Below are 25,988 nucleotides of genomic sequence, written 5' to 3' on the forward strand. Positions count from 1 at the left end.
GTAACTATTTTTTTACTTACATGAATGAGAAGTAGCTAACCGCACTATTTTTACCAACAAAAGTTGGTTCCGACACGGGACCATGAGATTAACGACCACACAAAAACACAAATATTTCAGATTAATGGTATTTGTGTTATATCAGTGGATAGTAACCAAACAATTTCGGGGAGGTTATTTTAGTCTATGAATAATTGTAGACCACTAGATGTAGAAAGCTATAACGACAACCATAAAAAGGAAGAGAACAAGATTAGAGAACATGTATTTTTAGTTTGATTAAACACATCACGTGATTTTATTGATGATCACTTAACCTTCATTTTCTTGCACTAAAGTCATCATGAAAATCATTAAATTATTTCTTGTAATAAAATGTCACTCCATTTCACCTGAGTATCACAGAAAATCATTAAGAGGAAACAAAAGAGACATTTTACACGATACCCGAGCAAAGTTAAATGACTTGTCGGTCACAAAAAAAAAAAAAATAGTGACCTATTGCGATACTTAGGCAGGTTGAATGAACTTTTTGTTACAAAGATAATTTAGTGCCTTTCTATGACTTGAGCAAATTTGAGTGATTATTTCATTACCTAAAATACATTAGTGGCTCTGGTGCAATAAATTAAAAGTTTGAGATATCATCTATATATGAAATCCACCCTATTAGCAATGAACTTGGTCGTTTAGAAAACAACATATGTTTCATGTGGTCAGCAGATGGATCCAGTGTACTTATTCTAACATGAATATTCACAACTTCTCACATATACAATATATCTACTAGCTAACAAATTGTCTTATAGAGACGAAAAGCAACCATAGGAATAAAACCTTATTAGCATATGTTGCCAATCGTCATTTAGCTATAACACAAGAATCTACTACCATTTACATATCAAAGTCCTAACCAGTAGCATAACAACTTCCTAATGGTAAAACAAACAAGAATGGGGAAAATACAGATGATTTTTTTTACGAAAAAAAATAAAAAAAATTGCTCCTGGAAAGAACGACGACTCTCTGAATATTGAACCCAACGGCAAAGAAACATTATTGACTGAGCCAATACTTCTACGTCATGACTTCCCCCTCCCCGTGCCTCCTTCACGCTGGCTGCGGAAATGACTCAGAAGTTGTTGTGCCTGCTCCATTATAAAGAGAAAATACAAAAGTTATCATCCTGAAGCTAGGAAAATATACATTAAGAAAAAGGATAAAGAAAGAGAAAAAAATCTGTGTTGTGGCATCCCGTTAAACACACCCATGTTGCATCGTGGTGGGGGTATACCGAGTGTGCTTATGAGCAGCCTTGAATTTGTCAGGAGGGCAAGCTGTGATGCACACCAGAACTGTATGAACCCTCCTAAGACTGAGTAGAATCTTTTCCTATATATAAATGGTTTTCTAGTCATTGGATCCACAGAAAGTAGATTTTGTTTTAACAAATACAGCCTTCCATTTAAAGATGATCAGGGAAAGTCGCTGTTGGGTTACTCGGGTAAAATGAAGCGTACTTCAAGCCTTGTTACAGAATTGTGGAGCATTAAGCAAGGATCAAATGCCGCGAACCAAATAGATTATCCGCTTAGACCTATTATTGAAGATTGTAGATATTTGCTGCAGCCCAACAAGGCCACAATTAAACATTCTAGAGAGAGGCAAACCAGTGTGCCGATTTTCTAGCAAATGAAGGACACAACCATGAAGAGACTTTCTCTGAAGTAATGCATTTAAGGACTTGGAGTTTCTACTCCTAGCAAACTTAAGCCGTGTTGCTTGCGAACGATTTTCAGATCTTTATTTAGTTTGTTCCACTGTATCAACCAAAAAAAAAAAAAAGTTGTAGGCCGGCCCTTTAATTTCTCAGGCACTTCGTTTAGTAAGCAAGTGACATTTAGGAAGAACAGAAAGATTGAAGTGAATAGTGCAAAATGGGAACTCTTAGAAAAAAGAAAAACAAAAAAAAACACAAAGCTACATACATACCTTCTCCTTTGCTCTTGGGGAGCCGGACTGAGCCAATGCAACAAGAGGTGGGACAGCACCTTCTTGCAACACTAATCGACAATACTTGGGACTGTTGAGACACAGTTGCAGCAGTATTGAGGCAGCATTTTCCTTTCCCCGATGAGATCCGGTCTCAACAATCTCGACTAGTGATGGTATACCCCCCTCTCGGGCAATAGCTAAGCAGCCCTCTGAAATGGTAGACAAATTTGCAAGAAGAGCAACAGCCTTATCGACCATTTCATTCGAAGGGTCCAACAACTTAATGAGATGCTTCACGGCTCCAGCCTGAATGATGCGAGCCTTATTTTCGTGAAATATTGACAGGTTAAACAACGCTGTAGCAGCATCTTTTTTCCCTCTTAAGGTACCTAAACCAAGAAGATCGACCAAGGCTTTGACTGCTCCTGAACGGCCAATCTTTTTCCTGTACTCTTCCAGAAGAGACAGACTAAAAAGAGCTGCAGCAGCATTCTCTTTTGCTCCAGCATTTCCTGTTCTCAGAACATGGATAAGGGGTTCAAGTGCCCCTTGCTCTGCAATCACGGCCTTGATGTTTTCATTTATTGATAAGTTTAGTAATGTTGTGACAGCATGTTCTTGAGTTAGTTTCACATCAGAGTGTAGCAAAGAGATAAGTGGAGCAATAGCCCCACACTGGCCTATAATAGCTCGGTTTTCCATGTTGTGCTTTGCAAGAAACCGTAATTCTGCTGCAGCTGTCGTTTGCACCTCAGTTGATTGACTTTCCAAGTCTCTAATAAGCTTTTCAACATGGGAACTCGTGGTCAGATCATCAGACATCGACTTTGTTGGTAAGGAAAGTTGTCTAGCATGATTGTGGAGTCCATTCACGGCCATTTCACTCATTGTTTTGGAGCTGTGATATTGCCTTGTAGACAAATTAGGAGAATTCCCAACACTCTTGTTGCACGGAGAAGAAAAGCGGTAATCACATTGTACCTCTCCAGATGTATCACTCACATTATCATGTTTGCTTGATATCCTTGAGACATCAGTTGACGCCGACGGAAGATAATCAATACTGGAAACAGCACTTGATACTGACTCACTCCTGCTGTGGCTATAGGAAAGCCCTGGGGATGTGTGGCCAGATTTTTCAGCCTCCCTTATACGGCATGCACTAAATTCTTCTTCACTTAATTCAGATGTGCAATCAACTTTCTGACTTTCAAAAGCTTGCCCGCCTTGATGACAAAGTCTTGACGTTGAATTGCTGGTTTCTGAAGAACCTCGCACATCGTCCATATTAGCAAGGTGTCCAGGTTTAGCTGAGATCCCGTTATGAGTGAAGTCAGTATTCCCGTCAAGCCTCACTTGGTTTACCTCACACCAATTTTCTATCAGAGCTTTAACTGTGTAATTTGGGATAAGATTTGAATGTGCGAGTGCTTGGAGGGTTTTTGGGCATGTAGTTAGTCCATGATCCAGCCATTTTTGAATGGAAGCCTTCTCATAAGTTTGGCCTGAAGCAATAATCACGGGATTCACCATCAGTTCCAAAGACAAGGGACACCGGAAATAAGGAGGGATCTTAATACCATCTATGGCCTTGAAGGTGTCAAGTTCACGCATACAATCACGAATATGAGAGAAGAGGTCTACGGCAAGGGTGATCTTATCTAAATCTCCTTTCGTTTTATTATCTTTAGCCTTCATTCGCTCTTTCTCTAATGCAATACATTCATTCAATAGTTCTTCATGAGATGCCAAACAAAGACAGTGAATAATTTCTGTCAGATTTTCAGAGCCAAGGATCTTTCCTTCTTCCTGAGCCACATTCATGTGTTTTGATATTTTCCCCACTTCAAAATTTTGAAGTTCCTGTAATAAGTGCTGAAGCACAGGTAACCGGAATCAGTCAAGCCACTGTCAAGATCACATACTTATTGCACTAGCTTTAACACAATATTAACAAGAAAAGAAAGATCATTAACAAGGAAAGAAAGATTAAATGATGTTCCCAACCTGAATTTCAGAAGGACCCAGAGTAGACGGTGATGATTCTGGTAATTTACATAAAATGTGAGATAATTTGAGTGCAACGCTCTGTATTTTCAGCAACTCCGGTTCACTCTGCAAAACCTGAAACATCAAATATCTAATAAGTTCTTGTCAAGAAAAATAGAAGCGATCGCTTTTTGTTAATTCAATAGAACTAGATGATATGTGGAAAGAAATCTTTCAGAGAGAGAAGGAAGAAAACTGGCGATTTTACGGTAGAATGAGGCCAGGCACGGAGCTTGATTTTCTACAGATTTTACAAATGAGGAAGAGTAAAGTAAATTGACTATATATCCAGATTTCAATAATGGTCGCCCGTCTCCTCCAAGGAGGGAGACAAAAGTGTTGGGGCACTGATAAGAATATCATTCTCACGAATCATGAGCTTACAAATGACCATCTGAAATAGTTATAGTCATATTGATCTACTCCCTCCGTCCCACTTTGTTTGACACTTTCCACTTTTCAAGAGTCGAACTTCTTAATTTTGACCATGTGTTTGAACATAGAATCCTTAAGTTTTTCGAAATAAAATTTACATGTTTGGAAACTACATAAAAAGTACTATAAGTCGCCATAATTAAGAATTTAAAATATTTAAAAGACATACAAAAACATTACGGTCAAACAACAACTCGTTTGACTCTCGAAAAGCGAAAAGTGTCCAACAAATTGGGACGAAGGGAGTACTATATTTAACCCCATTTAGAAAAGCTATATAATTGTAACCTAGAGATCTTACTCGGCAAGGATATCACATAAAAAGCCTGCAGAAAATTTGTCCAAAATGAGAATTACTAGATACATAAAAATTCATTCTATTTATGTGATAATGCCACTTCAGTGTTTCTGCACTGTGAGATAGTAGTTGGAGTTGTGTGTTACATGATCTGTGGATAGCAGGCCTGGCTGTGTAACGTATCTGAAGACTTTGTTAAACGAACGTTATCTTAACATAAGAAAAAGTTGGTCTGACATAATCAAAGTAAATAAAATGACATAATAACTAATCAGCAGCACAATTGAATGTCAACACTCACTATAAGACAGTTGAGGATACCGTGTACAGGCAACCAAGAGTTGTATTATTTTTGGAGAGTAAGACTTCCCTCAGAATTATCCACAATGACTAGTATCAAACAGACAAAAGCAAACTAACAAGAATGGAAAAGGGAATGGCATTGGCATTCAGATCCTATCCAATAAGAGGAAGTTTCATGTGCATGTGCTTAATCGACGTACCATTGACAACATAGAATTTACTCAAGGCATGGTGAATCCTTTAATTTGTATTCTGATGATATTTTAGAACGAACTGAGCAATAAAATATATGCAACAGAAACAACCAAGCACAAACTATTTGAAAGCTGAAATAGAGAAACTGTATACTTAATTAGGGAACAGAGCTATAGCCAGTCATAACTCCGCCCTGCAACCTACAGAAATTCCTGAATTTTGCATTTGGGGTCTGTTTGGTATGGAGGAAAATGTTTTCTATGGAAAATATTTTTCTAAAAAATGTTTTCTTGGAAAACAAGTGGATTTCTTACTTAGTTTCTAATTTTTGGTACATAAGCAAAAAATATTATCCCAAGAGCGTTTATATGTAATCTAGCAAAATACTATCAGGGTGGGATGGGGTTCAGGGGTGGGGGATGAGGGAGGGAGTCAAGGGTTGGGGCTTTGGTGGGTGGGAAGGAGACAATGAACGTGGAATGTCACTTGTGGAACTTGTTTTCCCTACTTTCATTAGGGAAGTCATTTTCCTCATTTTTAAGGAACTTATTTCCCTAGAACACATTTTGACCAATCAAACACGGGAAAATTGGAAAATGTTTTCCTTCATACCAAATACACCCTCGGTTTTCCTTCATTTTGTGAGCATATTTCTTTCTACACAACAGAGAGAGGAGAATTAAAATGGTGACTTACCCAGAGAATCTTACTCCTCTTAGGAGACCATTCTTCCAGTAATTCCCTAGCTTCATTAATGGCAACATCTAGTTCTTCACACTGCCTGCATATCGTTTCATCTGAAGGAGCTTTTTGTTGAGCAACATCATCAAGTACTGGTTTTAAAAGCTTCAACAAAGTCGCAATATCTTTGTAGTTCTTTTGACCAGGCATAGTGTTTGATGTTAGACATGTCACAAGGTGAATGAATCGAGAGATACTGTTTATAAGGCACCTTACAGATGTCAACTCCATTAACCTGTCATGCAAAAATCTAGTAACATATTATCCACACAGTCAATTGCAACGGAAAATCAAGAATTCTCCGACAGTAAAAACTAATCATTTTGGTAAATTTCTTGCCCCAACATATAGAATAATCTTTCCATATTCGAACTTCCAAAACGTTTAATATATTTCCTCCAATACTATAACCTTAACAATTTTTCACAGGTTTCAAGAATTTAATTTATTTCACCAACCAGTGTTATCAAAAGCGAAAAGCGCCAAAAAGCTCTAAGGTCAGCTGGGGCTTTAAGCGCAAAGCTCAAATAAAGCGTGGGCTTTAATGAAAAAAGACTCAATGGTGCAAAAATAAAAATATATATATGTTTAGCCCAAGACTAATTATAATAAGTGTGAATAGCAAATATATGGACAAACAAATTGTAAAAACATAACGATAAAGTGAAATAATGATTATCTAGGGTCTCTCTTTAAGAGAGACTCATTGGCAAGGAAAAGTTATGTCTTAGAGCCTTGATGATGACACTGAAGTGCACATAAAGCGAGGTGAAGCGCTCAACATGTTTTGAGCCTCACTTCAGGGCTCAAGCGCGCTTTAAGCGTGCCTTTGACAACATTGTCACCAACCTATTTAAACTTTAATCTGATGTTTTTTTCCTATCAAAATAACTTCTCACTTATCATTTTGATACTTCTGCAAATGCTATTTATAAACACAAGTCAAAATAACATTGTAACTCTAAGCCCAGGTGTCTCATAAATAGAATGGAGGCGAAGCTTAAAATAAAGTCCTCTTAATCAAAATGTAAGACAATGTAGTGGCTCATCTCAGTCATCGATGTGATTAATTAATATAAAAGAAAAGAAAAAGAAAAGCGGAGAAAGAACGTTAACAAGAACAGGATATCAAGAGAGAAACCAGTGGAATACAACAAACACACAGTAGTTAGGGCAGTTATAGGTGATCTAAGCGCATGACGTGAATCCATATATCGATCTTATTATCTTTTCAATGAACTAAGAACTAGAAATGCTATCCTGAAACATTTTTTTCATATAGCTATCATGTGCTTAGATGTAAAACAGTATGAATACAATTACTTTATATCAATTGTTTGTCTTACAATTCCTTAGAAGTCAAAATCTACTACTTCAACCATATTTGAACACAGATTGGACAAAATTAGGACAAATTTTCAATTTAGAGTACCCTGAGCAGTAACAAACAGCACTAGACAGGAAATTATCATCAAATTTAATAGCATAACCTATTTCCTTAAATGAGTTCACATAAATCCTCTTCTTTTCCGCTTTCAGTTTCCAAAGTTTAGATAACAACAACAACAACAACAACATACCCAGTATAATCCCACCAGGTGGGGTCTGGGGAGGTAAAGTGTACACAGACCTTACCCCTACCTTAGGGTAGAGAGGCTGTTTCCGGTAGACCCCGGCTCAAGGAGAGATGAAAAAGCATCAGGAATAATAAACAGTAATAATAAGCAATCAAAGCAGCAAGATAATAGGGTAACGTAGTAAAAGAAACAATCAGATCATACTAGTGATAAGAACAGGCAGTTCAAAGCGGTACAAAAAGGCATGGCAAAATTCTATAGAAAGCAGGATAAAGCAGGCTGTCCAAAATTCAAAAACATTTGTTTCCAACTGCCATATTAGAAAAGAGAACAAACAAACTTCAGCTTTATGTTGTGAAAATAAACATAGCCAAGCAAGTTTAGCAGTAAAACACAACCTATAAATCCATACAATTTCTTCCAGTGAAAAAAAAAAAAAAAATCTGCAACCCAAAGATTAGATATTTTTAGCACATATTACATTATAAACACAGTTATTAGCAATTCCAACCCCTAAAAATTAAACATAATTACAATTTACACCTACCTTAACCAAGAAAACCTGAAAACAGACTTTCCTCAAAAAAATTGCAAGAAAAAACAAAAACAGCTATTCTACAAACTAAAAACATAAAACCCAATTAACATATTAAATTAAAAAGTATAAAGATAGCAGCTTTATGTTATACCTGAAATGAAAAAAAAAAAAAACAGATCTTGAAGAAACAATGATGTTTCAAAAAGAAATAATTTTCAACATCAGTATTCAATGTGTAGCATCAAATAAAGTTCAACAACCAATGACCCCTTTTTTCCCAACAATTTTTGCCAACCCTCTTTGCAGTGCTTCATTGTATAATAAAGAGAGAGAAGAAAGCCTGCAATTAACAGGGCAGCAAAAGAAAAAAAAATGGTAAAATTTGTGGGACCCTTTATAGCTGCAAGTTTTGTTGCTGGTGGTGCTTGTGAATTTATTATTGTATGTAATAATTAATGATTATGTTAATGAAGGGAAGAAATGTGATTAAGGGGACTAAAATATTGGGTTAATGGGAATCTAAAAACAAGAACTGATAAAAGGAGGAATGATATCTAGGTAGATTAGATTGTAGAAAGTGCCATCCATTTACTTTCCAGAAATGACCACTATATGTAATGACTAATTTACCCTCATGGATTAATTTTTTTTTTTTTTTTTTTTGGGGTTTCCCATGTTGTATCCGGCACCAGCATTAGAGTCTAATTATATCCGAAAAAATCAGGGGGAAATGCTCACTTTTAAGAATTTTTTCATACTCAAGACTCAAAACCGAGATCTCTAATTAAAAGAGAAATACAGTATCATCTGTTGGGCCACATTCTTCAGTGGTTCCTCCTAGATGAATTACTCAATCACAAAATATTATTATTACCAAATGTATTGGGGTGTTAAAAGGAGGATATTTCAAGTGGGGTGAATATAATGATATCCTGTGCTGGTAGGTGAATTTCTTATTCTTTTTTTATTTTTGGATTTTTAATCACAAGCTGTCTTATCATAGACGGTCTGATAAGGGTGATTCACAAGTTCTTAATTACATATATATCGTTAAGTTTAAATTCAAATTTACTTGCTCTTATTTCGAAGTGTAAAAATCATATAAATTGTTTCCAATTCTGATCTACATTTATTTATGAAAAAATCAAAGAAGAAATTTTTAATTATTTAATAAAATTCTCATGTGAATAATATTCAAGCAAATGGTTTTTGTAATTCAGGTTCCAGTAGTTGTGGTCCTTCAATTCCAGCTTAGCATGACAAAACAAGAAGTCGAAGACTAAATGCACCAATTACAACTTGTTTATTTCAATTTATCGTTTTAAAGAGGAAAAAAAAAAGCTTTTGAAAATATTAAAAACATTAATTATGCTAACTAATCATTGGCAACAATGTGTGGCTAACATGAAAGTGGCGTCGCTTTAAGAAATTGTCGAAAACCAGAACATTCCTCCGTGACGATTGACGAGTCAAAGGGTCTCAAATTTTTCTTTTTTTTCTTTTTCATTGAGTCAAAGGTTATCTAATGTAGTATTTATTTTCTATTTTTATTTACCTCTTCAAAATTTCTGTATTATGACTATTTTACTTAATTTTTCATTTAAATTTACATGACTCTTTAATTCTCTTAATAGTTTACATTTCTATCAATAATTTTATTTATTTTATTTCACAAGTTTCTAGAACTTAAATCTGATTAATACAAAAAAAAATTAACGTGATGTTTTTTCTCTCAAATTAATGTTTTTTCCTTATATAGTGAATCAAATTTAATAATTTGTATGCTTGGTATAGTCGTTTTACATAAAAGGAATAGTTGGAGTACTTTGCTATTGAAGCTGAACGTGCAAGAGAGAAATCAAGTATATTTGTTCTGGGAATTTATTTATTTATTTATTTATCACAAGAAAAATGTTTATTTATTCTGAGCCACAATAAAGTAAAAACGCTTATTTTAAATAAGGAGATGACAGTCTTTAATTATCTATTTTTGGTGGCTGAACAGACACCCCTTTCCCAAACAAAAAAGTGTGGATATTAAACTATGACCAAGGACGACTTGAGAATCACTGTTAACATCAAAATTGACTATTAAATCCATGGAAGTTTAGTGCTCTTTACTATTACTATACTACCAAATTAGAAACTCAAACAGCAAGTTGGCTTTTGCTAGCGTCAAGTCAAAACTACCCTAAAGTTGGCAGTAGGGACATGAAAAAATTGATCACGCATGGCCCCATTCACGTATCGGTCTATGACATGGAAATCATAGGTTGTCATAAATTTTCACCTTTTGGCAACCTGTGTTTCAACAGATTTTTCACATTTTGAACTGAATAAACTTTTTTGTGATTCTTTTTAAATTATAATTTATATTCCTATAATTAGAAGGATAAATTGTCTTTCGATAGTATTATGCCATGCCTTTCTATACTGCTTTGGCTTGTTTGTTCTTACCTCTGGCACTGTCTAATTGTTTCATTTGATACGTCGTACTATTATCTTGCTGCTATTACTGCTTATTATTACTGGATATTCTTACCGATGCTTTTTCATCTTTCTTTGAGCCGGAGTCTATCGGAAACAGCCTCCTTACCCGTCAAAAGGTAGGGGTAAGGTCTGCGTACACTCTACCCTCCCCAGATCCCACCTGGTGAGATTACACCGGGTATATTGTTGTTGTATGATTAGAAGGACAACTTGACATTTTATAAGTTTACAAAGAAATGTAACAAAGATCTAGTGTATATTTACTTATTTCTAAAATTTTGTTAAATACTTACTTATCAATTCAAAGATTAGAGGCATATGCAGCCTTTGTGGAATAGACTCATCTTAACCTAATATATACAACATAGAACAAAGATATATAAGTGACAAATTGCTATAAAGTTTAACAAGTATGAATTATATGAACATAAAATTTTTAACGCACAATAGTAACACTACAAGAAAAAAAATATCTGGCGACAATTTATTTTTTTTGTTGTTGTCATAGATTGATTATTGTTGCAAAAAGTACTTTTGGCAACAAAAAAAAATATTTTGTTGCATGAATTTTTCCCAATGGCTGTTATTGCAACAACGTGCAACAATTTTTTTTTTGTTTCCAAAAGTACTTTTTGCAACAATAATCAATACTATGGCAACAAAAATAAATTCTTTGGCAACAAAAAAAATATTTGCCAACAATAAAATTAAGTTATTGCCAAATGTAAAAAAATTTGTTGCGATTTCTATATTTTCTTGTAGTGTAAATTCAGTGCTAAGAACTTTAAAGATTGAACTCATAAAATGCAAATCATGAATTCACCTCTACTATTTCTAGGTGAAGTGCACAAATAGCCTTATTTGGGCTGCTTTTAATATTTCAACCAGGGTTTGAAATTTATTTAAAGTTTAACCAGTCGCTTAAAAAAACAACATGCTTCTCTTCTTCTTCTATTCTTCTTTCCGCTTTCTTCTTTTATGTTTTCTTCTTCTACATCTTTTGATCCTTTTTTCACTATGTAGAACACTATCTGCCCAAAGAATCATTCTCTTTCACTACTAATTCACAAATTGACGATCCACATACACACCTTCATCGATGAAAGTTAATTTTCAGTGTCTCGCTTATCGCAAATATCCAAAATGCATCTGAATTCTTTCTCTTCTAATCACAACAAAGCTTGGATATTATTGTTGGCTTTGATATAATGCAGAATAGAGATATACAAACTAAGTTTGATATATACAAGCTTGAAATTGAACTTCACGAAATAGTGTCCTGAAGTTTTGAATTGAAAAACTGAACTTCTAGACACAGTGTCACTGAAATTTAAACTGAAAAAACTGAATTTAACGATACCAAAGTTGAAAATCCTTAAGTTTGAGTTGTACAATTGAACTTAAAGACACAATGTCTAAAAGTTTTGAATAGAATAAACTAAACTTAAGGATACATAGTCCCGAAGTTTTGAAGTATGAAACTGAACTCTAGGACAGTCATATAGCATCTTGAAGTTCTGAACTAAAACACTGAACTTCATGACATTTATGAATGTCATGAAGTTTTGAACTGAAAAGAACTCCAAGACGCATCGTCCTGAAGCTCAAGGAAGCGAAGAGGAAGTACATTTGCCCCTTCTTTTTTTTTTTTTTTTTTTTTTAAGGTTATAGCTAAGTACTATTCTAAATAATTTGCACAGGTTGGATAAAACTTATTAACGGTCCTAAAAGTGGCTACCTAGTGACATTTCTACGCTATTTCTTGGAGTCCGGGGCCAAAATGACTTATTTTTACAGCCATTAGACAAAAATAGTATTTTTTGTTTAGACCAAAATGGGTATTTCGTTGGATAACCAACGAAATACCCACACAACGTACTGTTCCGGTGCCGATGAATTTCTTGCATTTCGCTACATGTGTAGCGAAATGCAAGATTTTTTTTTTTTAAAATTTTCCTTTGCATTTCGTGAATCAATTCACGAAATAGACATTTTTTTTTTTTTGCAATTCGTGTAATTAAAACTGCTTTTTTTTTTTAGCATTTCGTGATGCAATTCACGAAATGGATTTTTTTTATTTCGTCAATTAAATGAACGAAGTTGATACGAAATGCAAAAAAATTGCAAAAAAAAAAAACAAAAAAACCTATTTCGTGATTTGATTCACGAAATGCAAGAATTTTTTTTTTCCTTTGCATTTCGTGAATCAATTCACGAAATAGGCATTTAAATTTTTTTTTTTTTTTTTGCAATTCGTGAAATTAAAACTGTTTTTTTTTTTAAATTAAAATTAAAACTTTATTTTGAATATAAATCTAATTCAATTAGTTAAAAATATAGGAGAAAGAGTAGTTGTAAATTGGTGAAAGAGTAGTTGTAAATTGGTGAAACTTTAAATAGTCATAACTTTGCGCTCGGATATCCGATTTATGCAAAAAAAAAATTGATTTTGCATATTTTTCCGAGATCTAGCAGCGCAAACCGCCGTGGCCGGGCCGATTTTCTAGAAAACCTCTTTTTTCCCTTCCAATTTTAATTTTCCCCTAAATTGGCGGGAAATTTTTAGTTTTCTTTACTTATAATATGATGATGCGCAATAGACTTCAACATAAAAATTTCGGAGTAATGTAGCTGTGAATGTCAATTTCACTTATGTGGTTTCAATTTTTGAAAATAAAGCTGACTAATTTTCTCAACACATAGGATAAAACTAATTTTTTTTATCCTATTTCGTTTTTTAATACACGAAATGCAAAAAAAAAAAAATTATAATTTCCTATTTCGTTGGTATATCAACGAAATACAAAAAAAAATTAATGAAAGAAACTGTTTTTTTTTTTTTTTTTTTGCATTTCGTGAATCAATGAACGAAATAGTTTTTTTTATTTTATTTCGTTCATCTAAAAACGAAATTGGAATATATATATATATATATATATATATATATATATATATATATATATATATATATATATATATATATATATATATATATATATATATTTTAATTTTTTTTTTGTATTTCGTTGATACACCAACGAAATAGGAAATTATAATTATTATTTTTTTGCATTTCGTGTATTAAAAAACGAAATAGGATAAAAAAAATTAGTTTTATCCTATATGTTGAGAAAATTAGTCAGATTTATTTTCAAAAATTGAAACCATATAAGTGAAATTGACATTCACAGCTACATTACTCCGAAATTTTTATGTTGAAGTTTATTGCGCATCATCATAATATAAGTAAAGAAAACTAAAAATTTCTTGACAATTTGGGGGAAAATTAAAATTGGAAGGGAAAAAGGAGGTTTTCTAGAAAACCGGCCCGGCCACGGCGATTTGTGCTGCTAGATCTCGAAAAAATATGCAAAATAAAAAAAAAATTGCATAAATCGGATATCCGAGCGCAAAGTTATGACTGTTTAAAGTTTCACCAATTTACAACTACTCTTTCACCAATTTACAACTACTCTTTCTCCTATATTTTTATCTAATTGAATTAGATTTATATTCAAAATAAAGTTTTAATTTTAATTTCAAAAAAAAAAAACAGTTTTAATTTCACGAATTGCAAAAAAAAAATGCCTATTTCGTGAATAGATTCATGAAATGCAAAGGAAAATAAAAAATAAAAAATCTTGCATTTCGTGAATCAAATCACGAAATAGGTTTTTTTTTTTGCAATTTTTTGCATTTCGTATCAACTTCGTTCATTTAATTGACGAAATAAAAAAAATTCATTTAGTGAATTGCATCACGAAATGCTAAAAAAACAGTTTTAATTACACGAATTGCAAAAAAAAAAAAAATGCCTATTTCGTGAATTGATTCACGAAATGCAAAGGAAAATTAAAAAAATCTTGCATTTCGCTACACATGTAGCGAAATGCAAGAAAATTCATCGGCACGGAACAGTACGTTGTGTGGGTATTTCGTTGGTTATCCAACGAAATACCCATTTTGGTCTAAAAAAAAAAGCATACTATTTTTGTCTAATGGCCGTAAAAATAAGTCATTTTGGCTCTGGACTCCTATTTCTTGAGTGGTACTAAAACTTAAAATAAATAGATTTGAAATTTGTCCAGAAAATGCGTATACATAACAAAGAATCTGTAGTTTAAATACAAATCCGTTTTTCCCCTCTATTTAAACTTCAATAACTTACGGTAAATTTAGGCAGCGCACTCATAATGGAAGGGCCCTGATCAACTTGCTTACCAACTTTTGGGCAATAGTAAGTCATAGTACTATAAATAGATTATTTGAGTTTGCTGGGTTAGTGTAGTAGGGGCCGACCCTATTTTTCTTGTTTGTCCTCATTCCTTTTTTTATTTTGATGAGCTGAGAGTTAGTGCTTTTATTTAACTCCTTGTCCTACTTTGGTCTGTAGTACATTTCAGGTGTTACATGCAAAAACTAAAGATGAAAAAGTAACATAGTAAAACCCTAGCAATTGCCATTTCTTTCCTTCTTTAAGCAGGAAATATAAAATATAGGAGTATAGTAATATTTATGTAACTCAATCATACAAAACATATTTAGCGTACACTAGAAGACAAATATTAGTACTAAGAGCCTGATTGGCTGGGCTTAAAAAATAAGTTGGGGTAGCCTAACTTATTTTTTTTTGGCTTATCAGTTGTTTTCAGTTTATAAGCTGCTTTAAATAAGCTAAGTCAAACGGGTTGAATTATTTTTTTGGACTTATATTAAGCATAAAATGTCTTTAAGCTGGCCAGCTAAACACTCAAAAAAAGCTGAAAACAACTTTATAAGTCAATCCAAACGGGCTCTAACATACAAAATGGATCCAAACTTCACATTTAATGGGTTTTGAATCTGAAATCTATTGATTTTAGTATCCCTCCTTGACTTTAATTTTTAACCAATCTAACCATAGTTATATTTCCTCCTGCCGTTTCATTTTAAACGATCCAATTTGACACAGCACATAATTTGAGAAAGAAATAGAGATAATTAAAATTTGTGGTCTTAATTCTTAAATATACACTAACATACCGATAAGAAATTTCGCTACTTTAGGACCGTTATAGTTACGGTCTCTATTCACCGGGGCTTTAATTTGGTCGTCGGCTCCCCTGTCATCAAGTTACCAACTTTCTTGATCTTTTGGCACTGGGCAGGCGTCAGCCCTAGAGATCCATAATGACCAATCCTCGCATGAATTGCTAAGGATCCAATAAGTCCAACACTGATTCCTTTCAGATGTGTCAATTGGGCAAATATGTAGCCAAGTGTGGATAGGATAACTGCTGAAAGCATCTAAATAGTAAGCCCACCCCAAGATGAGTATTGTTCTCCTATTCCGACTTTCCCAGAGCATCTGGTAGCATACCCGAGACAGCGATGGGTTCTCTACCCCATTAAGGATAAACATAAAGTTAAGTCATTTTCAAATTTAAAAAGAAATTACTATTTTTAGACAACTAAAAATGAAAGAAGGTCACATAAACTGAAACAGAGGTGAGTAATAGTTAATGGTTATATGGATAAGCAGTAGATAAAAAAAATCTATAAAATAATGATGGTCAATGATGATTAGCATAAAGCACTTGTCAATGGGACATTTATCTACATTATGAATTAAGGTTTTGAATATAGGATTTAGGATAGAGATAAAAGGGCAATTGTCTCAGGCTGTCCCATATTAGGTCAAAAATATGCAAAAGAAATTCTTAAATGCTGGTTAGGTAGGGTGAGAGATAAGACAGCAAAAAGATTATGGGAATCAACTGCGCCTAAAAAAATAACCTAAACTACTACAACTACACTGCCTTTGAATAATAACAATGACATACTACAATCATCTTTTAAAGAACGGAAAAGGGTCAAAATTATCCCTGAACTTTGAAAAATAGTTTATTTATACCCTTCGTTATACTTTAGGGTCAATTATACCCTTACAGTTATACTATGGGGTCAATTATACCCTTATGACTAACGGCTGCCACGTGGCATCATCCCAACCCTTCAAAATTATTTTACCCTCAAATAATTTTTTACCCACTAAAATAACTCAACAATTTTTTTTCCAGCAAAAATAATACGAAATTATTTTTATTTTATTTTTCCTGGAAAAAATATCCGTATTATTTTTGCTCGAAAAAAAAAAATCGGGTCGGGTTGAGTTATTTTAGTGGGTAAAAAATTATTTGAGGGTAAAATAATTTTGAAGGGTTGGGATGATGCCAAGTGGCAGCCGTTAGTCATAAGGGTATAATTGGCCCTAAAGTATAACGAAGGGTATAAATGAACTATTTTTCAAAGTTCAGGGGTAATTTTGACCCTTTTCCGTTTAAAGAAAGCATATCTACACATGGGGCTCGTTTTTTAAAAGAAAGCATATCTACTGTAGGCTCGTTTGGTTAGAAAACAAGTTATCCGGGGATAACTAATCTCGGGATTAGGGATTAGTTATCCCGGGATTGTTATTCCACCCTCAACGTGGGATAAAAAACACTATAATCCCGGGATAACTAATGTCCGGATTAGTTATCCCGAATTGTTATTTCAACCAACCGTGGAATAAGGCGGCATTAAATTTTTATCCAAGACTATTTTTGTTTATCCATCATACCAAACGAGTATGTTTATAAACGGAAACATTTATCAAACATCAAATGTTTAGATCAAAACAATGTATATACTACACTTTTCTCACATAATTATGATCAGTTAATGTATACTCTCACCTCAATTGATCATTCCCTTAATAGTAATAAATTTATGTGATTTAGTATAAACATTGAGTGTGCATAATATTTTTTCCTTCGTATACAATATGTAACTCAATGCTTGTAAGTATTCAAAACGAATATGTTACTTATTTGGTAGTACTATATGACTATATATTATACGAGATACTCAGACCTATTCAACACAAATGCGTCAAAAAGATTCGATAACAAATTGTGGACATGGCAAGATCCCAATAGTTATTCAAAAAACAAACAAAAAAACTATCCCATCAAACTTTATTTGAGTAAACAATGCCAACTCAGTTGCAGCTGCGTTATAACGACAAAATCAAACGTATGCGTGCCACGAAAATTGATATTTTATTTATAAATAATGTGAAGAGAAAGAAAAAGGAGAGGTCTTGATTAGGGAAATGTTTGAAATTTGGTTTCGAATTATTGTTTGGTTAGACCAACTTACAGTTTAATACTAATTAAATGGGAAAGACAAAAGTATAATTGGAGAGACATTATCAGTACATAGGATGAGCTCCTTCAAATCCTTGCACATCTTTATTTGGTAAGCTGAAATATATTATAGTTTGTATTGCAATCAACTCTTTCTTATTGGCATTATATTACTATTTGTTATCTGTAAAGGAACAAAATAAGAAAGAGTTCTGTTATCAACTTCTATGTACCTACAAATTATTTGAACCATGACGTAAACGGCGGTTTGGAAAAACAAATGTTTAACTATAGATTCTCCTAATATAAGAAAAAGTTCTAGTGTACTCATGATAAAGAGTTTCAAAAAAAAAAAAAAATTAAGTTACAAGTTCAAATCCTTGATGTGACACTCTAGCACTTTTTTTAAAAATCACATATATTAGCGTCTCAGTGTCAAGTGCATTTAAACAAAAAATAAAGCAACTACCAAATGTTACCCCTTTCTGGATTATAAAAAGCAAAAACTGGAGGAGATGGTTAACAAGGAGGAAAAACGAAAAGACATTAAGTTTTTTACTTTTCATTTCTGAAAAAAATAATGGATGAAGGTATTTTCTCCTCTGTAATCACATGGGTTTTAGTGTCATTATATATAGTTTTTGACAATAATGGAACATATACCAAAGAGGGAAAAAGTAGATACCATATGTGTCGTTTAAGTTATGCTACCTTGTTTTCTAGGAAATATTTGCGGAGAAAAGTGTGGAATCATAATATAATTTACGTACTTCATGTTTTGTGAAAAAAAAGTGTGTCGCGTTTATGTACGTGAGTGTGCTCTGAACTAATTATTAAAGGGAAAAGGGTCAAATATACCCCTCTACTTTAATTTAATGGTTAAATATACCCTCCGTTAGTTAAAGCAGATAAATATACCCCTTCCGTTAGTCAAAGTAGATAAATATACCATTTCCGTTAAGAAAGTAAACAAATATACCCCTCAGTTGACAAAATTCCCAATTCCACCATTAATTACCCGATTTAACTTTAAAAAACCCATGTCCGACTTGCCCCGACCCAAAAATTAAACTCTTTCCACCCAAATATACCCACCACCACTACAACTGACCTAACACAACAACCACCACCCCTTCCACCACCACCGCCACCACTGTTTAGACTCCCCCTCCCCCCTTACTCCTTAAACAGTTCCGGCAACAATGGTAAGCTTCTCTACCACTATTTTTCCTTCATTCTCTTTTTTTTATCCACCTTAAGACCTTAGTTATTGAAAAGTTAAGAAAAAATGAAAACAAGTCCTGACGTTTTTCGTAGAAACAGACAAGGAAATACAAATATAAAAAATAAAAATAAAAAGATTAAAGGAAAAACAGAAAAAAGTGAAAGAAAGAGAAAGGAGAATATTACACAAAAATTTCATGCAATTCGATTTTGTCAATTTGGGGAAGATAGATTCTTTCTTCTTTATTGTGACTGATTTTCTATACATTCTTTTTAGATTTTAAAGGAGAATAACTCTATTTTGAATGTATTTTAATTCAACTCTTAAACAAATGGTTGTTCCCATTTTACACATTCAGTGGTGGCGGTGGTGGTGGAAGTGGTGGTGATTGTTGTGTTGGGTCGATTGTAGTGGTGGTGGGTATATTTGGGTGGAAAGAATTTAATTTGCAGGTCAGGCGTGAGTCTTTTTAAGTTAAATCGGTTAATTAATGGTGGAATTGGGGATTTTGTCAACTGAGGGGTATATTTATTTACTTTCTTAACGGAACGGGTATATTTATCTATTTTGATTAACGGAAGGGGCATATTTATCTACTTTGACTAACGGAGGGTATATTTAACCATCAAACTAAAGTAGAGGGGTATATTTGACCCATTTCCCAATTATTAAATGTTAATTTGTCAATGCATGCCATGTGTCCCTTGACTATGCAACTCTTCAACCAGGAAATTACACTCAGGGTGTGTTTGGTACCAAGAAATGTTTTCCTAGAAAATATTTTCTTGAAAAATAAGGGGGTTTCTTACATATTTAAAAATAGGTTAATAAGGAAAAAAATTATTAACTTAAAAATATTTATATGTAATATGGCAAACCACTATGGGGATAGGATGGAGTGGGAGCTAGTGGGAGTTCAGGGGTGGGATGGTCAACGTATGGGGTTTGGGGGCGTTGGGTGGGTGGGGAAGGGACAATAAACTTCGAATGTCATGTATGGAACTTGTTTTCCTTACTTTCATCAGGGAAGTCATTTTCTTCATTTTAAGAAACTTGTTTTTCCAGAAAAAATGTTTTCCATAACAATTTTGACCAACCAAACATGAAAATATTAAAAAATATTTTCTAGAAAATGTTTTTCTCTATGCCAAACACAACACACCCTCAATGACCTTGAAAATAGGTGGTCTTGAACTTCTGAACCCGCTTAACTTTCAAGGTCAAAAGTTGAAAGTGTTGCCCATAGGACAAAACTTGTTAAGCTTGAAGTTCTGCTGATGGAGCAAGTAGAGTTAGATATTCCAGACTATATCTATCTCCAAGATCATTCTTGTAAATCGCCCTCTTCAAGTGCCTCAAGTTGGGAAGTCTTAAAATATAGACCTTTCCAAATGGGGCCTTCATGCACACGTATACAGTATACATGTGTATGAATCCATTTCTATGTACTCGTTCTATTAGTGTTGTTGTAAGCAAATTTAATTACAGCAGGTTGGTTACGGTGAATTATACATTTGACATTAATCTTACACCTTTCAGATTTCAGAATGACCATGTGTTTTCGATGAAAGGATATTATTGCTTGAAATGTAATTTTTTCATGAAACAACGGTTCAGTTAATTAGAAAGACAGACTGAATTTTCAATGGAATAATAAGAAGAAAAGAACTACTCCAAAGACTTAAGTATCTAACAAGAATTTGCAGTAATTAAATTATTTTCAAATTTACAAAAGTGCATCAATGGGATAATTCTACAATATTAAATGCGGCCTTTTTGCATCTGGGAGCAAACTTGTCATTAATGTAATATTCACTCCCTTCCCCTCGATGTACATATTTATTGAAGAAGGAGTTACTTGAAAGTATAGGGGCCATGTAATTAGCAAAGTTAGGTTGTTAGTCTGTTAGATGTGAATTAAGTTAGTGATGTACAGCTGTTATTGTTAGAGGATAGTTGGTTAGTTAAAGTATATAAGGAACAACCATGTACAGAATCAGATTGAGCAATTCATTTTACATCTTCATAAAAAATATCTCTCTTCTATTCATCTCTCTATCTCAACTGCTTATTGATTTTATAGCTTGAAGCTTTCACAATTCATTAATGGTGAATTGCAACATGGTATCAGAGCATTATCATTAACTGATCGTAGTCAATTGATCCTATAGTTCAGTTACAAGCTTCCAATCAAGATATCAACAATGGCGGTTGAAGATGCAACAATGGCGGTTGATAAAACACTTCCCGAAAACCTAAGTCACAATCATCCCCTATATCCGTGTTCAATCGATAACTCAGGTGTTGTACTAATTGCAATTCAGCTAACTGGATCTGAAAATTACTCGGTGTGGAGTCGCTATATGTGAATCGCAATTCTAGGGAGAAACAAACTGGGATTCATCAATGGCATGCACTTGCAAAAGGGAAAATTATAGACCTAATCTCACAGATCTATGGGAAAGATGCAACATGATTGTCTTTGCGTGAATAATGAACTGTGTATCAAAGGAATTGTTGTGTGGACTCATCTATTCATCTGATACTACAGAAGTCTGGAGTTATCTCAAGGAAAGTTATGATAAAATTGACGGTTATCGCACTTTCCAACTTCACAAAGAAATTGCAATTATACATCAAGTTACTGATTCAATCTCAGTCTATTTCGCAAAACTGGGAGCTAAATGAATGGAATTTGATAGTTTAGTACCAACTCCTGGTTGTGATTGTCCCAAATCACGAGACTTTGTTCAGTTCATGATTAGGTTAAAACTATTTCAGTTCCTAATAGGGACTCAATGACACATATGAACAATCTCGAGCTCAGATTCTCATGATGTCCCCAGTTCCCTCAGTTAATAGAGCTTACTCCATGTTAATTGAAAGGGAAAATCAAAGAAACATCACTAGTCATGCTAACACCTCTGTAAACAGAGAGATGAATGCTCTAATGACATTGAGAATGCAGTAACATGGGAAATGCAGTAACTAACAGACAGAAAAGAGATTATAATTTATTTTGTGATTTTTGCAAAATGAGGGGTCATACAAAGGATATGTGTTACAAATTGGTGGGATATCCCTCTAATTATAGGAAGAAAGGGAACAATTAGAATAATAAGGGACACAATCAAGGCAGTTATCATAATGGAGGTCAATACAACTCTCAGAATGGTCACAATGGCTTTCATAATGCTCACAATGTCATTACTGACCCATCATCACATAATGCATACCATGCTTATACCTCTAAAGCAACTGCAGGTCATATTACACCACCACCTAATGCATATCATGCCAGACTAAAGGGATATGTGTTTGAGAAAAGAGAGTCCAGCTCTGGCTCTGGCTCTGGAGGGGTTGAAAGAGCTGTCTCGCATGGTTTACATGGAGGTTTCACCAAGGAACAATATGATCAACTTGTGAATCTGTTGAATAAAGATGCTGGTCAAAATGAGCCTGCACCAACAGTGAACTCTGTCGAGTACACCCACTGCACTTATGGTTAATAACAGTAAAAATGATTGGATTGTGGATTCTGGAGCCACAAATCACATGACTCCACAATCAGGTATTCTTACAAACCTACATGATGTTAAACCCAATCAAAGAAAAGTTTAACTGCCAAATGGTACAACCACTGATGTCACACATACAGGCTCATACTCTATATCTAAAGACACTACCCTTAACAATGTGCTATTAATTCCTGAATTTAAATTCAATTTCTTACAATTTCTCAGATAACAAAAACCTTACAATGTTCTGCATCTTTCTTTCCTAATTTTTTTGTTCTCTAGGACCTCTCTAGTAGGCAGGTGAAGGTGATTGGTAGAGAAGGTGATGGCCTCTACCTTCTACCTATGCAAGCTCTCAGTAGAGGCAACTCTACCTCAATAAAGTCCTTATCTGCTCAGACTACACTTACCACAAATTCCACACAACTATCTCTTTGGCATAAAAGACTTGGACACACTTCTCCAGCTGTTTTGTCTCATTTGTTTTCTATACCATTCAAGTCTAGTAATCAAGAATTGCATAATTGTACAGTTTGTCCACTAGGAAAACAAACCGGATTACCTTTTTCCACCAGTACTACTAGATCCATTAGTCCATTTTCACTGTTGCATATTGATGTATGGGGCCCTTACAGGGTTTCTACCTATGATGGCCATATATTGTTTGTCACTATTGTTGATGATTGTACCAGAATGATGTGGAATTTCTTAATAAAATTCAAGAGTGATGTTCTTGTTGTACTTAAGGACTTCCTTGTTCTGGTTCAAAATCAATTTGATGCATCTGTTAAGACTATTAGGACCGACAATGGGACAGAGTTTGTTAATCATGAATGTAGTGCTTTTTTGACATCTTTAGGTATCATGCATCAAAGAACATGTGTGCATACCCCTCAGAAAAATGGAATTGCTGAGGGGAAGCACAGACACATATTGGAAATAGCTAGAGCCACTAGATTTTAGGGTCATATACCACTTAAATTTTAGGGGCATTGTATTCTAGCTGCAACTTACATCATTAACAGATTACCCTCTCCTATCTTAAAAGGTAAATCACCATATGAAGTATTTCACAAGGCCAAACCATCATTACAGCATGTCAGGGTTATTGGATGCTTGTGCTTTGCTGCACAATTACCCAAAAGTGATAAATTTCAGCCTAGAAGTGTACCAACTGTTCACATGGGCTATAGTCAGTCCACTAAGGGATACATTCTATATAACTTGGAAGATAAATGCTTCTTTATTAGCAGGGATGTACATTTCAGAGAAAATACATTCCCTTTCATGCAACTCTCCTCAGCAGAGTAGAAACCATTTCCCTCTTCTGATGAAAATAATTTCCTATCAGATGTTCTACCTATACAGACACCTGTTGTTCCTAATGATCATCCTGACTCATCTCAGTCTCTTATGCCACATGATTCAACTGAGGTCAATCCTCTTCTCAAGAAGAATCTCTACCTGTTGTTCCTCAGAGACAGTCCCAAAGAGTCAAGAAAGATCCTATTTGGCAGAAAGACTATGGCCTTGCTAATGCTCAAGCTCACAAAGCACCATACTCCATTAACAACTATGTTACTTACAAGTGTCTGTCAACTGCCTATTAATGCCACAATACTGCGTCATCTTCTGAGACTGAACCAATATCTTTTGAAGAAGCCTGCATGGATCCAAGATGGGTGAATGCCATGAAAGCTGAAATTACAGCACTAGAGGAAAACAACATATGGCAAGTTGTTCCTTTACCAGCTGGTAAATCAGTAATTGGTTGCAAATGGATTTTTAGAATCAAATATCAGTCTGATGTCACCATTGAAAGATTTAAGGCTAGGTTAGTAGCTAAGGGCTTCAATCAGAGAGAAGGCCTTGACTATCAAGAAACATTCTCCCCAATTGTTAAAATAGTAACTGTTAGATCAATTCAAGCACTTGCAGCAGCTGAAAAATGTCATGTTCATCATATGGATGTCTTTAATACCTTCCTCCGGGGTGACTTACATGATGAGGTCTATATGGCATTACCCAAGGATTTCAAATTCCTCCAGGGTTTGATGAGCAAGGGGAGAAACCAGTGTGTAAGCTCATCAAATCCCTTTATGGGTTAAAATAAGCTCCTAGGGAATGGAATGTGAAGCTCATTGAAGCATTGATCACACTTGGCTTTACTCAAAGCCATCTGGATTACTCATTATTCACAAAAACTATTGGAGCAACTATGGTCATATTATTAGTATATGTTGATGATGTCCTAATTACAGGAAATGACCTAAACAACATCAAAGAGACTAAAGCAGTATTATAACAGACCTTTAAGATCAAAGACTTAGGTGAACTAAAGTTCTTCTTGGCATTGAGTTTGCTAGGTCAGAAAAAGGTATTGTAATGCATCAAAGGAAGTACTCTCTTGAGATCATATCAAAAGCTAGTCTGGGTGCAGCCAAACTAGCCTCAACACCCCTAGATCCAACTATGAAACTAACTACTAGCGAATTTGATTAGATGGTGAACAACAAGAGTAATGAAGCTGACATAATTGAAGATTCACAATTGACAGATGCTGGAAAGTATAGGAGATTAATTAGTAAATTACTCTACTTAACTATCACTAGACCAGATATAGCTTTTGTTGTTCAAACACTAAGCCAATTCCTAACTCATCCAAAGAAATCTCATTGGGAAGCTACCTTGAAAGTGGTAAGGTACATAAAGGGACAAGCTAGACTTCGAATACTACTGTCTAGCAACAAATCTCAAAAGGTAACTGTGTTTTGTGATGCTAACTGGGCATCTTGTCCCAATTCAAGAAGACTAGTTTCTGGTTTTCTCATCAAACTAGGTGATTCAATCATTTCCTGGAAGTCAAAGAAGCAGAATGTTGCATCAAGAAGCTCAGCAGAGGCTGAGTACAGGAGTATGGCAAACTCAGTAGCAGAAGTAGTGTGGACTCTTGTCTTGTTCAAAGAATTGGGAGTTGAAATTGAAACACCTACCACCATCTACTGTGATAGTAAATCAGCTATACAAATAGCTACAAACCCTGTTTTCCATGAAAGGACCAAGCACATTGAACTTTATTGTCACTTCATTAGAGAGAAAATCTAACAAGGATTGGTGGAAACAAAGTATGTACATACTAAGGAGCAAACTGCTGATATCCTTTCAAAAGAACTGGCCAGCTCACAACATGAAGTTTTACAATCCAAACTGGGAATGCATAACATTTTTGCACATCACAGTTTGAGCGGGAGTATTGAAGAAGGAGTTACTTGAAAGTATAGGGGCCATTGTGTTATTAGCAAAGTTAGGTTGTTAGTCCGTTAGATGTGAATTAAGTTAGTGATGTACAGCTGTCATTGTTAAAGGATAGTCGGTTAGTTAAAGTATATAAGGAACAACCATGTACAGAATCAGGTTGAGCAATTCATTTTACATCTTCATAGAAAAATACCTCT

The 25,988-nt window shown here is 34.3% G+C and overlaps 1 protein-coding gene across 2 annotated transcripts; it reads right to left on the bottom strand.

The window, feature by feature from the left end:
• Window positions 1-825: 825 nt before the first annotated feature.
• On the bottom strand, window positions 826-8,671 carry LOC132610533 (U-box domain-containing protein 3). Of its 2 annotated transcripts, none has more exons than XM_060324852.1 (5): window positions 8,283-8,671; window positions 5,972-6,266; window positions 4,003-4,119; window positions 1,993-3,870; window positions 826-1,148 (listed from the first exon to the last, which is right to left on the bottom strand). In XM_060324852.1, exons 2-5 carry the CDS (start codon window positions 6,245-6,247, stop codon window positions 1,083-1,085), a joined length of 2,337 nt encoding a protein of 778 aa, XP_060180835.1. In that variant the 5' UTR covers window positions 6,248-6,266; window positions 8,283-8,671; the 3' UTR covers window positions 826-1,082. The 2 variants fall into 2 exon arrangements, with proteins under 2 accessions (XP_060180835.1, XP_060180834.1); XM_060324851.1 differs by having other exon boundaries at window positions 5,972-6,251; window positions 8,283-8,670.
• Window positions 8,672-25,988: the final 17,317 nt, after the last annotated feature.

This window comes from Lycium barbarum, chromosome 9 (assembly GCF_019175385.1).
Source record: "Lycium barbarum isolate Lr01 chromosome 9, ASM1917538v2, whole genome shotgun sequence".
Lineage (NCBI taxonomy): Eukaryota > Viridiplantae > Streptophyta > Magnoliopsida > Solanales > Solanaceae > Lycium > Lycium barbarum.